Source organism: Patiria miniata, unplaced genomic scaffold, assembly GCF_015706575.1.
Source record: "Patiria miniata isolate m_02_andy unplaced genomic scaffold, ASM1570657v1 HiC_scaffold_7, whole genome shotgun sequence".
NCBI lineage: Eukaryota > Metazoa > Echinodermata > Asteroidea > Valvatida > Asterinidae > Patiria > Patiria miniata.
The window spans coordinates 29,089,371-29,103,463 of NW_024037074.1; the positions used below are offsets into that span (position 1 = coordinate 29,089,371).

General features: G+C 42.6%; 1 protein-coding gene across 1 annotated transcript; it reads left to right on the plus strand.

The window, feature by feature from the left end:
• Window positions 1-5,696: 5,696 nt before the first annotated feature.
• LOC119745564 (collagen alpha-1(X) chain-like) lies at window positions 5,697-6,552 on the plus strand. Its single transcript, XM_038222008.1, has one exon. It carries the CDS (start codon window positions 5,697-5,699, stop codon window positions 6,522-6,524), a length of 828 nt encoding a protein of 275 aa, XP_038077936.1. The 3' UTR covers window positions 6,525-6,552.
• The last annotated feature ends 7,541 nt before the right edge of the window (window positions 6,553-14,093 follow it).

Genomic DNA, 14,093 nt, shown 5'->3' on the forward strand with positions numbered 1-14,093 from the left:
GATATTGGTGCTTGAATAATAACCAGGTATTGTGTTGTATATCCAAGACTATATAGCTGAATTAGCTCTTAGTCTGAACAGTTCATGCGGATTATGACCAACATTTTGTGAGGCCAAAGTTTCAGGCAATTAAAGCTTAAGAGCAAATAATCAGGGTTTTTTAATATTTCGTTTGTCCGGAATAAGGAATTCCTGTCTGATAATATTTCCGCTGCAACTTCCATCGTGCACTCTCCACACACAGTTATTGTCTAAATACTGACTGCCTAGTTCTTGAAAACTTACTTCTTGAAAACTTAATTCTTTTCGCTACAGATAGCATACTATAAATTCATGGACATGTTATAGTTTTTATTGCCATTTAGGTTCGCCATTTTTTAAATCAAATCTGGCTGCAGGATTTTCAAGAGTTTATTAAATGAAGTCATTGAAAATCACGCACTAACACAATATTTGAGAAGAAAGATTAAACTCTTGTTTGTTAAAAGAACTTGACCCATAATTTCAGTATGACCATTCACCCACTTTATTTTCATGCTAGTTTTCCCTGTTTATTGTATCAAACATAAAATCCCGATGCAATGCGCTCACCTTTTTTCCGGTAAAAACTCTAACTAATTCAGGATAAAAGGTTATGCGGAAGTTGGCCACGGAAGAACGTATAAAGGAAATCGGGACATCTCAAACACCCTGTCATATGTTGTGTTATTTAAAATTGGGCTAATCGTAATACCTTTTGCGCGTTGTTTTTAAACTGTGTCATTTCAATAGTTCACAGTGCGCCATTCCGGTTTGATCACTATACACGTACAGGCTTAAGCATTACTTTGAAGTATTGCGTTATAAAAGTGTCACTGGGCAGAATAGACTAGAGGGCGCACATACGAACGGACCGGACCATGATCACACTTTATTCAAGTTCAAATTGCTTTTTGTAGCTGGATTCATTTCTATAGGAATCATTTAATGTGTGTACGAATTATTCCGGCCGTCTGTTCTGCTGTCCGATTTCAACGTTTGAAGCACCAGCTTTCAGATGATGTCAGCCATGTTTGCATGCAGGGTTCCACTGAGAATGTCACGTAGATTTTCTGTTAAATATCTTTTTGAAAAAAGCAATATTTTCAGTGTTTAAGGTTTCCAATAATGGAACAGATTTTCTTAAACCTTAACGATTTTCCTAGACACATTCGTGGTTGACAAACAGATGGTGGCTGATGCTAATAGCCAAACAGGTGCGCTGATTTCCCACCACCGCGGAAATAATAATTCTTCTAAATACTGTAGCTTACCTGCGGTGGTCCACCTGTAATATATTATCGCCACTATACTTCCGTGGTACGAGATCGGTTGCCCATATTAATTCAGAAAGTAACTCAATTGCTCACTTTTTATAAATTGGTATTTTTCCGCCAGCAATCTACACACGTGTCGGAGGATTTCTTCCTGATAAAATTCAAGAATTTTACATCAAAGCGAGTGGTTTATATTTTACATTTTCTCGCAATTAAGCATCAGAATAGCATGGAAAACTGTGTTTGTTGATGCATTTAAAACATTTTGGTCAACATTATAAACATAACACGTCATTCGATTAAAAATTAAGGTGCGAGAGTGATATTTAAAGCAGTTAGGGATCCCCCTCCACTACGCCCACCATCGAACTGCGACAATTTGGCCAAACTTTGCTTAGAAACCCTGTTTGAACTTTAGCATAAAGAGTATTTAAGTAGTAGTAGGCATCCGTCCGTCAATACTGAAGATGGACTGCGCCCGGGGGTTGTCGTCTTTTTTGCAGCGGCAGCTGTGGCTGAGTAGTCCAATTCTTGCATGACAGTTTCTGGCGCAGTTAGCGCAGACGAAGGGAGAGGAGGCTGACACAGGGGTTGGGGGTGCTACTCGAAATTCCTTCCTCTGCCTTTTCTCCTGCAGCAAGGAGGTGCGCCTCTCCTCAGCGCGGTGGACCCCTGCGGTAACTGTCTGCCTCCAAGCACTGCGATCCTGGGCAGCTTCCTCCCAATTGTTGGGGTCTATGCCAGTCTGCCTCATGTCACGTTTACACACGTCCTTGAAGCGTAGGCTCGGACGACCAATTGGCCTGGAGCCTGACGAAAGCTCGCCATTTAGGATGGCCCTTGGAAGACAACTGGAGTCCATCCTGTGGACGTGACCGAACCATCTGAGGCTAGGCGGCGCTGGCTCAACATTACGAACATGCTGGTGGAGTGGGCACGTTCCAGGACTTCTGTGTTGGGGACTTTCTCCTGCCATGTGATGCGGCGTCCTGCCATGTGATGCGGCGTAGGCAGTGAAGGTGGAAGCTGTTTAGCAGTTTTTTTTTCTCGTCTGGTGTAGGTGGTCCAAGCCTCACTGCTGTATAGCAGAGTGCTGATGACGCATGCTTGGTAGACCTGGAGTTTTGTGCACACAGTTAGGTTCTTGTTAGACCACACTCACTGCCGGCCTGGCCATCACTGCGGCGGCCCTGGCAAGACGGTTGCTCAGTTCTGCGTCAAAGTGACAGGTTGTTGGAGGTGCGTGAAGGTGCTCACACAGTCTAGATTCTTGTTGTCAAAAGAGATGGACGGTGAGGTTTTGACTTCATGGCCCATGACATGGGTCTTCTTAATGCTGATGGTGAGAGCGAACTCCTTGCGAACTAACTGCTGGAGCTCTGTCTCTGTGTGGGATATATGCTAGATCTGAATCATCTGCCATTACCATTTCCCTCAGGAGTACACTTGTCACTTTCGTCTTGGACCTCAGGCGGGAAAGGTCGAGGAGGGTAGACGCGCTTGGCCAGAAGCTGGAACCTGATTAGAGCATTGCGTGTAAAGACCTTCCCCACAGTGCTGAGCAGAGACATGCCACTGTAGTTGTTACAGTCGCTGCGGTCGCCCTTGTTCTTGTACAGCGTGACGATTTTGGCGTCACGCATGTCCTGGGGACGGCTCCTTCATTCCAGTAAAGGCAGAGGAGGTCGTAAAGATATGGCAAAAGCTTTGGTTTCCCAAGTTGGATGATGTCAGGTGTTATCCCATCAGCACCTGGGGCCTTGCCGCAAGCGAGTCTGTCAATGACTATGCTGAGCTCCTCTTGCGTAGGGTCCTTGTCAAGCTCCTCCATCATAGGCAGGCTTGCGATGCCATTCAGAGCCTCCTCTGACATTGTGTTTTCTGTGGCATATAACTCCATATAGTGCTCAGGCCACCTTTCCATCTGTTTGCTGCTGTTGGTGATGACTTCACCGGACTTGGATTTGAGAGGCTCCGGTTTTTTTTTTATGGAGGGACCTGTGGCTTGCTTGATCAACTCATACATGCTTCTGATGTCACCTATGTCGGACGCGGCTTGTATGCTGGAGGAGAGTTTGAGCCAGTTGTTGATTGCGCAGCGTCGTGCTGTTGCTGAGCCTTGCCCCTGGCTTTTCTAAGAGCCTCAAGGTTCCTCGTCAATGGATTATCTTTGTACTTGAGGAATGCGGTGCGCTTGGCCTAGATAACTGGCTCGTATAACTTGTCTTTTGTCTCTGGGGGAGAGCAGAGAGTTGGGCGTAAATGCTCAGCAGATTGGCTGGTCCACTGCTGGTGGATATACAGATGGCAAAGATGCGTTCGGAGCCTCCTGTCGGCAGGCGCGGTTCTACGGGGGCTGGGGGGGGGGGGGCTGTAGCCCCCCCCCCGAAAAAAAAAATTGTCTAGCCCCCCCCCCCCCAAAATAAAATCCGTAAAAAAAAAATTGCATTAGCATAAAGAAGGATTGTGATGTACATGCGAACGGTCTCCCCCTTAAGAAGAAATAGCCGTGACAAGGGTGCATTAGTTAATGTAGTGTGAATGAATTTTGGATTTTATTGGCGCTCCCCATTGAAAATATGGCATGAACCCAAGGGCGGATCCAGGGGAGGGGGGGCAAAGGGGGCCATGCCCCCCCCCCAAAAAAAAAAACGAAACCATTTTTTTTTTTTTTATGTGACATCGCAATAAAGGCAGGCAATGAGTACACCACAGTCTTTTCCTCCAAAAAACATTGGTTAAAGTGGTCACAAATTGCCTCAGATCGCACCACAGAGCATCTAGAATCCAAAAAATTCGGGGCCCTTAAGCGGGCCCCGAACCCCACGCCGTATTTTTTTGACCCACTTTTTTGGGGGACCAAACAATTTTTTTTGGCCCATCAAAATTGTGTTCTGGATCCGCCCTTGCATGAACCCCCCCCCCCCCTCTCCCCACCTATTGATTTTCGGAGGCCTAAGTGTCTGGAGGAAATAACCGGTCAACATTTCAGCACGCTTCCCTGAAAAAAATGTGGATCCACCGTGCTAGCCCCCCCCCCCCAAAAAAAATATTGGTTCTAGAACCGCGCCTGCCTGTCGGTGGTACAGTTGTAGCGATCAGGGTGTTTTTCACTGAAAAGCCAACGCCGTGTTCTCGGGTCTCTTCTGCGCTCTTGCCATGTCAGAACAAAGTGTAATTTTTCTCCTTAAGGGAAGCCCAGTCAGCAAACCGTGTCTCTTAATTTAAATTGCTCAATAAATTGTTAACTTCTGATATGCACGTTTCATGTTTCCTTCCCTGACATTATATATTTTCTTTGTACGTTCCTTTATACAATTGTATCAAAACCTTATGTCATTTTATACTTTGTTTTAACACTGCCACATACTATCTTCAAGGGCAGATCCAGAGAGTTTATTGCCGGGGGCGAAGTTACCTAAATACCTAAATTGCCTACTTTTTTAGGCGTAAAGTGAAGATGTCCTTAAATATTTTGATCATTCGCTAAATTCAACTGGGTTTGAAAATGCTTGCGCGTTTATATTCGAATTTGAAGGAAAGTGTTCGAATATTGAACGGGCAAGTTGTGCAATTGGACTGGAAAAAAACTATTGGAATGAAGAATTTGCTGTTTTAAAAACTCACATTATGCTTTCAAAAACTCTTCAATGGCTTGATAGTGCCTAAAAATGCATTTGGGGGAGGAAGGAATTTTAATAATTTTAATGAATGTGTTTTAATAAATTGAACGGTGATTTCAGGCAGCATTTAAGTCCCGAGAAATTTCACATTGCCACATTAAAACGTTGTTTTTCTAAAGGTGTTCGGCCAGGAAAATCTGGTCAAATAATAATTTGTCCATTATTTACAAGTGTGTAATTGTTCCTGTTTTCGAATGATGATTTATAAAAAAAGAAAAAAAAAACTCACAGTATAATCAAACCAATAATAACATTATTTCATTCCTTACTCAAGTATGAACGTTACCGGTTTTCTTTGTTCATTTTTTTCAGCCTACACTGAACTCCTTGCGATCTCTTCTTGGATCTGATCTGTAAGTCTTCAAGAGTAAAACCATCGAGGTCGGTGTGATGATGTTTAATTGATTCTATCATGACCGTGGAAAGGGCGTGCCGTCCCCCCCAAAAAAAAAAAAAAAATAATGTAATTCCTTTCCAAACTTTAATCGGCTGGAAAAACAATAATACTAACAAGTGTGGATTGCCCGTAGTTGCCATGGCAACAGATTTAAAAAGAACCCATCTTTTCATTTACATGTTATCCCCTTGCTCTCCGATAGGCCACTGCCGACACATTCTCTGAATAAAGATTCCTCCAAATTATGTCTCGTATACAAATTCTTCATTTTTTGTAGCGATTTTGTTTTTAATTTTAGGCCCTGTATTGTTTTCCTTTCAGATGAAGATCTGCGTGGCCACCATTCTGTCAATCGCCCTCCTTCTGGGTAACTCTGTCAAGCTCCGAGCTTCCGTTACTGGGCCGGTTCCCTCGGACGGTGATGGTCCTGCGTCTCAGGTGTGTCAGCAGTGCTGCCAGGGACCTGCTTCAATACCCGGCATACCAGGTCTGCCTGGACCAGTAGGACCGATTGGGCCGTACGGTCAGCCGGGGTCAAAGGGCGATGAAGGTCAGCAAGGTGAGATTGGCCCTATTGGACCTATGGGTGAGCGAGGAGCACCTGGGAACACTGGGTCTAAAGGTGATGATGGGATTGGTCTGCCTGGCAAGATAGGTCCGAGAGGGCTACCTGGTTTTGTTGGAGGAACTGGGGAAACTGGTGTCAAAGGTCAGAAGGGTGAGCCAGGGGAGACACCAGACGACTCCAACAGGCGGGTGGCATTCTCCGTGGTGAGGACGAGCGACTCGGATGTATCTACAAGTTCCGACACCCCATTGCCCTTCCAGCAGACCGAGACGCTTCTGCCGGGTACCAGCTTCGATCTCGAGACCGGCACGTTCACATGTGGTGTGCCGGGCACCTACGTATTTGCGTTTTCTGTTCTTAAGTATAGCAACAGCGGTGGTCTTCACATCCATCTTGTTAAAAACGACTACAAGGTGATCACTACCTATGGTGAATCAAATCAACGTGGTCAGCTGTCTGGTAGCGCGGTGATGGTCCTGCAGCGAGGAGAAACGGTGTATCTTACCATGTACGGTAGGGCGCATAGTGACTCCACCTATCACTTAACCTCATTCAGTGGCTTCCTCCTTTTCTCCGAATAAATGTATAATTAAATCAATAAAATCAAATCACAACGCATAAATATACAGGCGCAGTGCTGCATTGTTTTGGTTTCGCTTTCCATATTGCCAAAACAGTATTAACCAATGAATTAAAAGAAAAATGTTCAATGTCATAATGATAAGAAAGATAATTGATTCTTAATACAAAGCATTTTACAGTATTGTTTAGTATCAAAACTGCTTAAAAACAGTTAATTAAAAAGAAGTTAAATATATGACTTTTGAAAAAGAAGGTTTTAGCTGCGTTTGAAAAACACTTCAAATTCATTATTTCTTTGCTCAAATAACGTGGAAATCTGCACGTTCACTATATGCCTTGCCAGGCTTTGGACGAACTTTAGGAAGGTTAAACTGAACCCCATCACAGTTTTTAGTGCGAATATTAAACGCAAGAACTGATATTTACTCTGTGAAGTACCGTAGAGCTGCCTCACCATGGCGGATAAGTTTGAAAAGTACCGAAGAATCTTGAATTCAACCCGCACCGTAACCGAGAGCCAACGTAGTTCCTGAAGTACGGGCGTATGACCCTTCCTTCTGCATATACGTTGTTATTTCTTAAACTGGTAATCGTATGACAAAAAACATAAACCGTTACAATAGTCTGTCTGGCAAGTAACAAATGCATGTATTTAAAAAAAAAAAAATTTTTTTTCATTTGCATTTATCATACCTTATACAGCCAGAGATTAAATGAAGTCTGGTGATATATTTATTTGACCTCGAAAACTTTTTTTCTTGAACAAAACAAGAGTTTCAATTGCGCCACAGTGAACCAAGATCTCTTAACTTTTGTTAAACACTTTATTTTGTATCCCATGTTATACATTTATCATTGAGTTTTTGTTCATGTTAAAAGTTGAGTTTTAGAGCTTTCACTATGATGAAATTGTTTACGATTTAATGTAGTTTGAGTTGATATTGTGACACTATATCAGCAGATTACGCAATTATGATTCTATAGTATTTATTTGATTCTAAGAAACCTTTTTTCCAAGTATACATTTGAGGATATGCTCTGTTTAACAGCTTAACTAATTTAAGCACAGAAATTAATCATATAACATGTAATCAGTATCGAATATAAATACTCAAAAAGTGTATTTTGAACATTACTGTAATTGAACATTTAGCTTTTAACAATGTGGAAAACCTTGTCCCACTCGTAATACATTCCATCGAATTGCTCTCAGGAAAGTAAAATTACAGAGAAATTTGGACCATTTACTGAAGACAGTCAATAAAATCGTTTGTCGTTGAAATGAACGAGCAAATCCCAGTCTGAATCTTACGAACACAATTTCTTATTAAATACTTAAACCTGTGATTATAGTTAACAATTTTAATCCCTCTAATATTACAAATTATTGCAAACAGAGTCAGTTAATTACCTGTATTTTTGTCCATTTTTGTTTGTTTTGACTTCTAGATTTGGGGATCGTGTTAATGAAAGGCCGGGTTAACATTGGTTGAGGATGGATGGGGTGGAGGATGAATGATTAGTGGTGTCGAGGGGGTTAGGGATTGAAGATGAGGGGCGGGGGAGCAAAATATGATGCCGATTGTTACTTATCTTTCAACGAATGTCACTAAGACGATGGTGTAGTCTACTTATGCCATTTACCCCACGGATTCTTAAAATGCTAAAACATTTAGACAGAACAAAATGAGAAATGCAAAATGCTGGATGTCAGGCCCATGAATCTTTGCCCTCCTCCCTCCTCCCCAACACAACCGGAAGCCCACCGACAGTGTTGTTCTGCATCCGCCTGTGATGGGCAGGGTGTTCAGGTTGGCTTGGGTTTGAAGGGTGATAGAGATAAGGTGGTTGCGTTTAGCAGATTAATGGGAGATGGGTGAGAATAAGAGTGAGAGCATTGGTAAGAGAGGCTGAATAGGGTGAAAGCTGTATGATTTCCTCATACGCTCATCTTACAAACGCCGGGTATGTTAGGGCCAGGGTCATCGCAACGTGCATGGGGGAGGTGGGTGTGTGCAGGGGCGGATTCAGGAATTTTCGCAGGAGGGAGGGGTGTACCGGCAAAACAAATCTGACATGCAGACAGTTTTTTTTTAATATTTGTTGGCAGATTTATTTCAGTAAAAATAGCTTTGCTGTACGTTCCCATCGTGTTAAACCATGGCCCCGGGTGCGAATTTTCTTTTCTTAAACTACATCCATATACATGGTTGCTTAGCGCCCCGTACGATACTTTTATGATACATACGCAGGTATATAATTATATTTTTCCCCACATTTTGGCGAGCAGTGCGATACCTCAGTCGATAGGGTTGTGATTTTGCATTGCGAGGTTGTAGGTTCGATTCACCGTTGTTTGTCTCCGATTTGTTTTTCTTTTCTAACTTTAGGCTTCAGAGGATATTTTGTTAAAGGGAAATGTATTATGTTCGAATTCATTTCTTTTTTTCTAATTTATATTTTCTGCTCACGTTTTAGAAAATTAAATTCCAAAACGCCATAGCGTACATCCATTATGCGGATGACGTCTGGGAGAGAAAAAAAAATCGCGCCCATGCAGGATGGTAAAGGGTGTACACCGGTAAATAGGCCTAAACCCATCCACCAAGTGCATGAAAGAAAGTTAAACCCTCAAAATATTCTCTATGGGTCATTCCCTGTCAGACGAACGCACTTTGTTACCTCATGTCTTCCGATTTTGATAAAAAAAATGCTGTGCTTGTAGTCCTGATTAGCAATGAATGCACACCATTTTTTTAGCCCGATCCGACCTACTATGAGGTCAGGGCTGAAATCATTAAAAAACGGACATTTTTAGAGTAAAATACCACCCTTTTGGAAGAAATATTTCAAAATCATGTCAACTTTTATCGAATATATGCGAATTTGGTATCAAAATAATAAGAATTGCATGCTCAAATCAGTTCTTTTGTCAAAAATAGATTTTGTGAAAAGTAGATCACGTGACCTTTAACATGTTTTTGTGACCTTTGACCCAATTTATGTACTAATTAATCATTCCGAAAATCAAAGAAATTAAAATGACTCTATAGAACATGTCTTCTTCTATCAGAATCTACTCAAAATCAATTGGGGTCTTCAAAATTAACAACTTTATGACTATTGTTGTACAGTTGGTAGGATACAAAATAAAGACTTTACATTAAAAATCCACCCACACAACTCTCTATTCTAAGGCGCCTATTATGACCACGGAGCACTGCCTGAAATCGAAAGAGTTTGATTTTGCCGGAGGGAGGAAAACCGGAGGGCACGGAGAAAAACCTCGTGGCACAGGAGAGAACCAACGCACAACTCTATACTCACATGTGATCCGCGGCCAGGATTCGAACCGTCATTTGTGGTCACCTTGGTGACCACCCACAAACCACCCACTCCGCCCAAAATGCTAGTATAATGTAGTCAGGACAAATAATGAAGGAAAACTGAAACGCATTCCCCACGCCTTTCGATTCTGTAAAGGCTATCTTGCCGGGTATCAGGCACTTTCACCTGCCCCTCCCCTCCCCACTCACAGCCTAATATAACGGAAGCACATCGACAATTTGGTTCTGTATCCGCCGTTGAGGGGCAGGGTGTTCAGGTCGGGTTGGGTCTGAAGATTGTAAGGCGCTTATAAGGTGGTCGCGTCCCGCATTGATGGGAATGGGTGTGATGTGGTGGGGCTGGGGTGGCAAAGCCTTGGTGAGAGAGGCTGGATAGGGTGAAAGTTGAACCCACGTCAGCTTACGGGCAGGTATGCAAGGGGCAGGGTCGTTGCCAAGTGCAGCGGTGAGGTCTGGGTACCCGACTTAGTAAAAATGGTCTGCGCATTAAACACGCGGCCAGCTCCTCAGGCCAGACGGCGTAGTACGGACGTCATGTCCTCTTTGCCACTGGTTGTAGCTATCCCAACAACCCCCCCCCCCCCGGTGATTTTCAAATATCCGATGGCAGATTTATTTCAGTTAAAATGTTAGTGCTGCACGTTCCCATCGTATTCAAACTCATGGTCCCGGCCGGATGTTGAGATAGATACGTTGCGTCATTTTTTTTTTAGATACGTTGCGTCACTTTAAACTCAGTGGCGTAACCCGGAGAGCTAGAGAGGGCGTGCCTAACCACTCAGCCTGCCTTGGATTCGGGGGAGGCGCTTAACTCTTTTGACTGCTTCTTCCAGAAAATGAGGAGTCCTTAAGGTCCTTTTAATAGACCACGCCAATGTGTAATACTTTGCGGCGTAATATCTCTCGAAAATACTAGGTTTAAAAACGACACACCCTAGATAGGTATAAGAATAGGTACTGTTTGGAATCGTTGGCAGTATTGTTCCGCTAGAAATCAGGCACACTCAGGGGCACACTTAATGATTATTTTTGACTTTCGGTAGAATATGGGCCACCGTCTTTTCAAATTCTCTCAGTAGGTATTCTTATAGGCCGGCCTATTTTAGCGGGGAAAACTGTTGGTTGTCATAAGCAGAAAATTGATGAGTGAATTACTAAACACAGTGGCACTCGATAGGTAATACCCAACGAAAAACAAAAGTCACTACACGACTGTTTATACTGTAAAAATAGATTTACTCTTCCTCTTCCTGTCGACGAAACTATTAATAGAAAGGGGAGCAACAGCACTCTTGCATTAAATAAGCACCCCTTTCTCTGCCTCAGCATATTGGTTCGGGATCCGCCGTTGGCTGCCCAGGGTGGTAAGGAGGGAGAAGGGATGGTGGGGCAGGGGATCAATATGGAGATTCGAGCTTGGCTTGGAGATCAGGTTATTGAAGGCTGGCGTTTCCTCAGAAAAGAAGTTTGTTGCACATGGTAGGATCCAAACAGTTGGGTAAGTTTGGGATTAGGTTTGATAAGGCGAGGGTCAAGATCAGAATTGGCATAATTATGTGTTTGGTTTTAGGTATAGGTTGGGCTCAATAAGCGGAGATGGGAGTGCCTCAATAAGCGGGGAGGGGGTTCTTCAGGTGCAAGGTCGATTGCATGCCGAGAAGTTGGCCGGACCGAGCGCGCGTTTGACTAGTGGATGGGGATAGACATGGTTATAATTAAATTGCCTTTTGGAACGGCTGGGTTCTGCAAAATAAGTATACTTCATCGTAAGAGGGCGGGAACTGTACATGAACCTGATATTATGCACACAATATATTGAAGTTCTTATTACTTTTTTCTTTTCAAGCTAAATTATTACGCCTTCGTTTTTCTATCAAAAATGTAGACTGCATAACATGAATACAAAATACTAGCCACCAAATGCGTGGTTCCATTAAATAACACGAAGCGCACAACAAACACTGATTGAATCACATATGGCCGGTGTTCGTCATTATTCTATCCACCAATCATAGTTAGTCACCCAACAAGTCGGTAACCACAAGTGAGTGGTCTGTGATTGACAGGTGCCAATCACAATCGACGCGTTTGAATGTGTCACTGACATCCCTACGCTCATTCCACCAATCAGATGCGGCTATATCAGTGTCGGTGATACAAGCTTCAGGCTTAACATGTGACAATGCAGTATTTACATCATTTCCGTCTTATTAATATGAAGCGAGTCAGTGTTGTGTGATTGACAGCGTGCAGGGGCCAATCTCAAACCGAGCTTGCAAGTTCCTCAGTCACTGCTCGGGAAATCGACGTCAATATTTAAGTCACAAGCTGCCGGTTCATTCCTCACAACGACCGCAGCTCATGTTCACGTTCAGACGACATCCCGAGAGAACTGTTTGCAAGATCGAACAAGAATTGCACGGTGAGTGTTTGAAACAATCGTTTACGATAATTCTGCTAACTTTGGGATTAATCTTTTTGATATATGATATTGGCACACATGTTCTTATAGCAAAAACAGTGCGCTGTAAATATTTCCGACCGTGATGATCCCATTCCCATACGGTTATTCGATAACTTATCATGCGATATTGGTGCTTGAATCATAACCAGGTATTATGTTGCTTAGACTACAGCTGAATTAGCTCTAGTCTGAAAAGTTGATGCGGATTCAGACCAACATTTTGTGAGGCCAAAATCAGGCAATGATATAGCTAAGAGCAAATAGTCAAGATTGTGTTATTTGTTCGGAATAAGGAATTCATGTCTGACAATATTTCTGCTACTACTTACATAGTGCACTCTCGACGCACAATAATTACCCAAATACTGAATAGTGAAAAACAACACTACAAATTAAAGGAAGTTTCATAGTTTTTCATTGCCATTCAGATTCGCCGGTTTTCCAGTCAAACCTGGCTGTAGGTTTTTCAAGAGTGTATTACATCTAGTTCCTCATTGTTAATGAAGTTCACGCACTTACATAATTATTCACATGAACAATTTTAACCTTTTTGTGTTCAAAGAAAGAAATCTTGCGGAAGCTCGACACTTGACCCATAATATCAATATAATAAATCACCGGCTTTGTTTTCTTTCTATAGTTTTCCCTGTTTTATAGTTTCAGACATAAAATCCCGATGCAATCCGCTCAATTTTTTTCCCGGCAATCACTCTAACCAATTCAGGATAAAAGATTATGCGGAAGTTGGCCACGGAAGAACGTAAAAAGGAAATCGGGACATCTCAAACATCCTGTCCTATGTTGTGTTATTGAAAATTGGGATAATCTCAATACCTTTTGCACTTGTTTAAACTGTGTCATTTCACTAGATAACAGTGCGCCATTCCGGTTTGATCGCTATATAGGCCTGAACGGTTATACTTTCAAGCATTGCACGATAAAAGTGTCTCTGGCTAGAATAGACTAGAGGGCGCAAATACAAACAGACCGGATCTTTAGTACACACACAGTTTTATTCAAGTTCAAATTGCTTTATCTGGCTGGATTCATTTCTAGAAATCCTGTTAAGAGTTGATGTTTGTACAAATTATTCAGGCCGCCTGCTGAGCTGTCCGACTTCCAAGTTTGAAGCACAAGCTTTCCTTTGCATCGCGAGGGCCGGGGCAATGGGGGGGGGGGGGGGGAGGGGGGCTGCCCCCCCCCCCCCCCGGTCAAGCAAAACAAACAGTAGAAAAAAAAGAAAATAAAAGAGAGGTGTGAAATCATACTGTTGTTAAAATAAAGGGAGTGGGTGCAAAACATGATTAATCGGGAAAATGCTGCAAAATAAATGGATTTGGGGGAAATGTGTTTCGATCACTGCCGGAGGGGAGGGCGCCCCTCCGCACCCTAGATCAGCCAATATAAAATAAATCATATAGCAACATTAAAACATGTTGCTATTTCTGGACGTATTCGACCAGGAAAATACCCGTCAAATTATAATTTGTCCATTAATAATTAGTATAATATTTCCCGTTTTCGTAAGATGATTTATCAATATGAAACAAGTCTTTTTTTCGCAGTAGGCCTTATTTTGGGTGAGTGCTCAAAACTTCAATCATTCTATCATCTAGCCACTTAACCCTAAAAGGGCCGGGGGCCGCAATTCCCTCCTCTCAACTTTTACAGCGATAGCCTTGAAATTTTTTTTTTATTTTCGCGACCCAAGCTGTTATTACTTTTTAACCACGAGCCTTGCGCATCTTTTGATACGC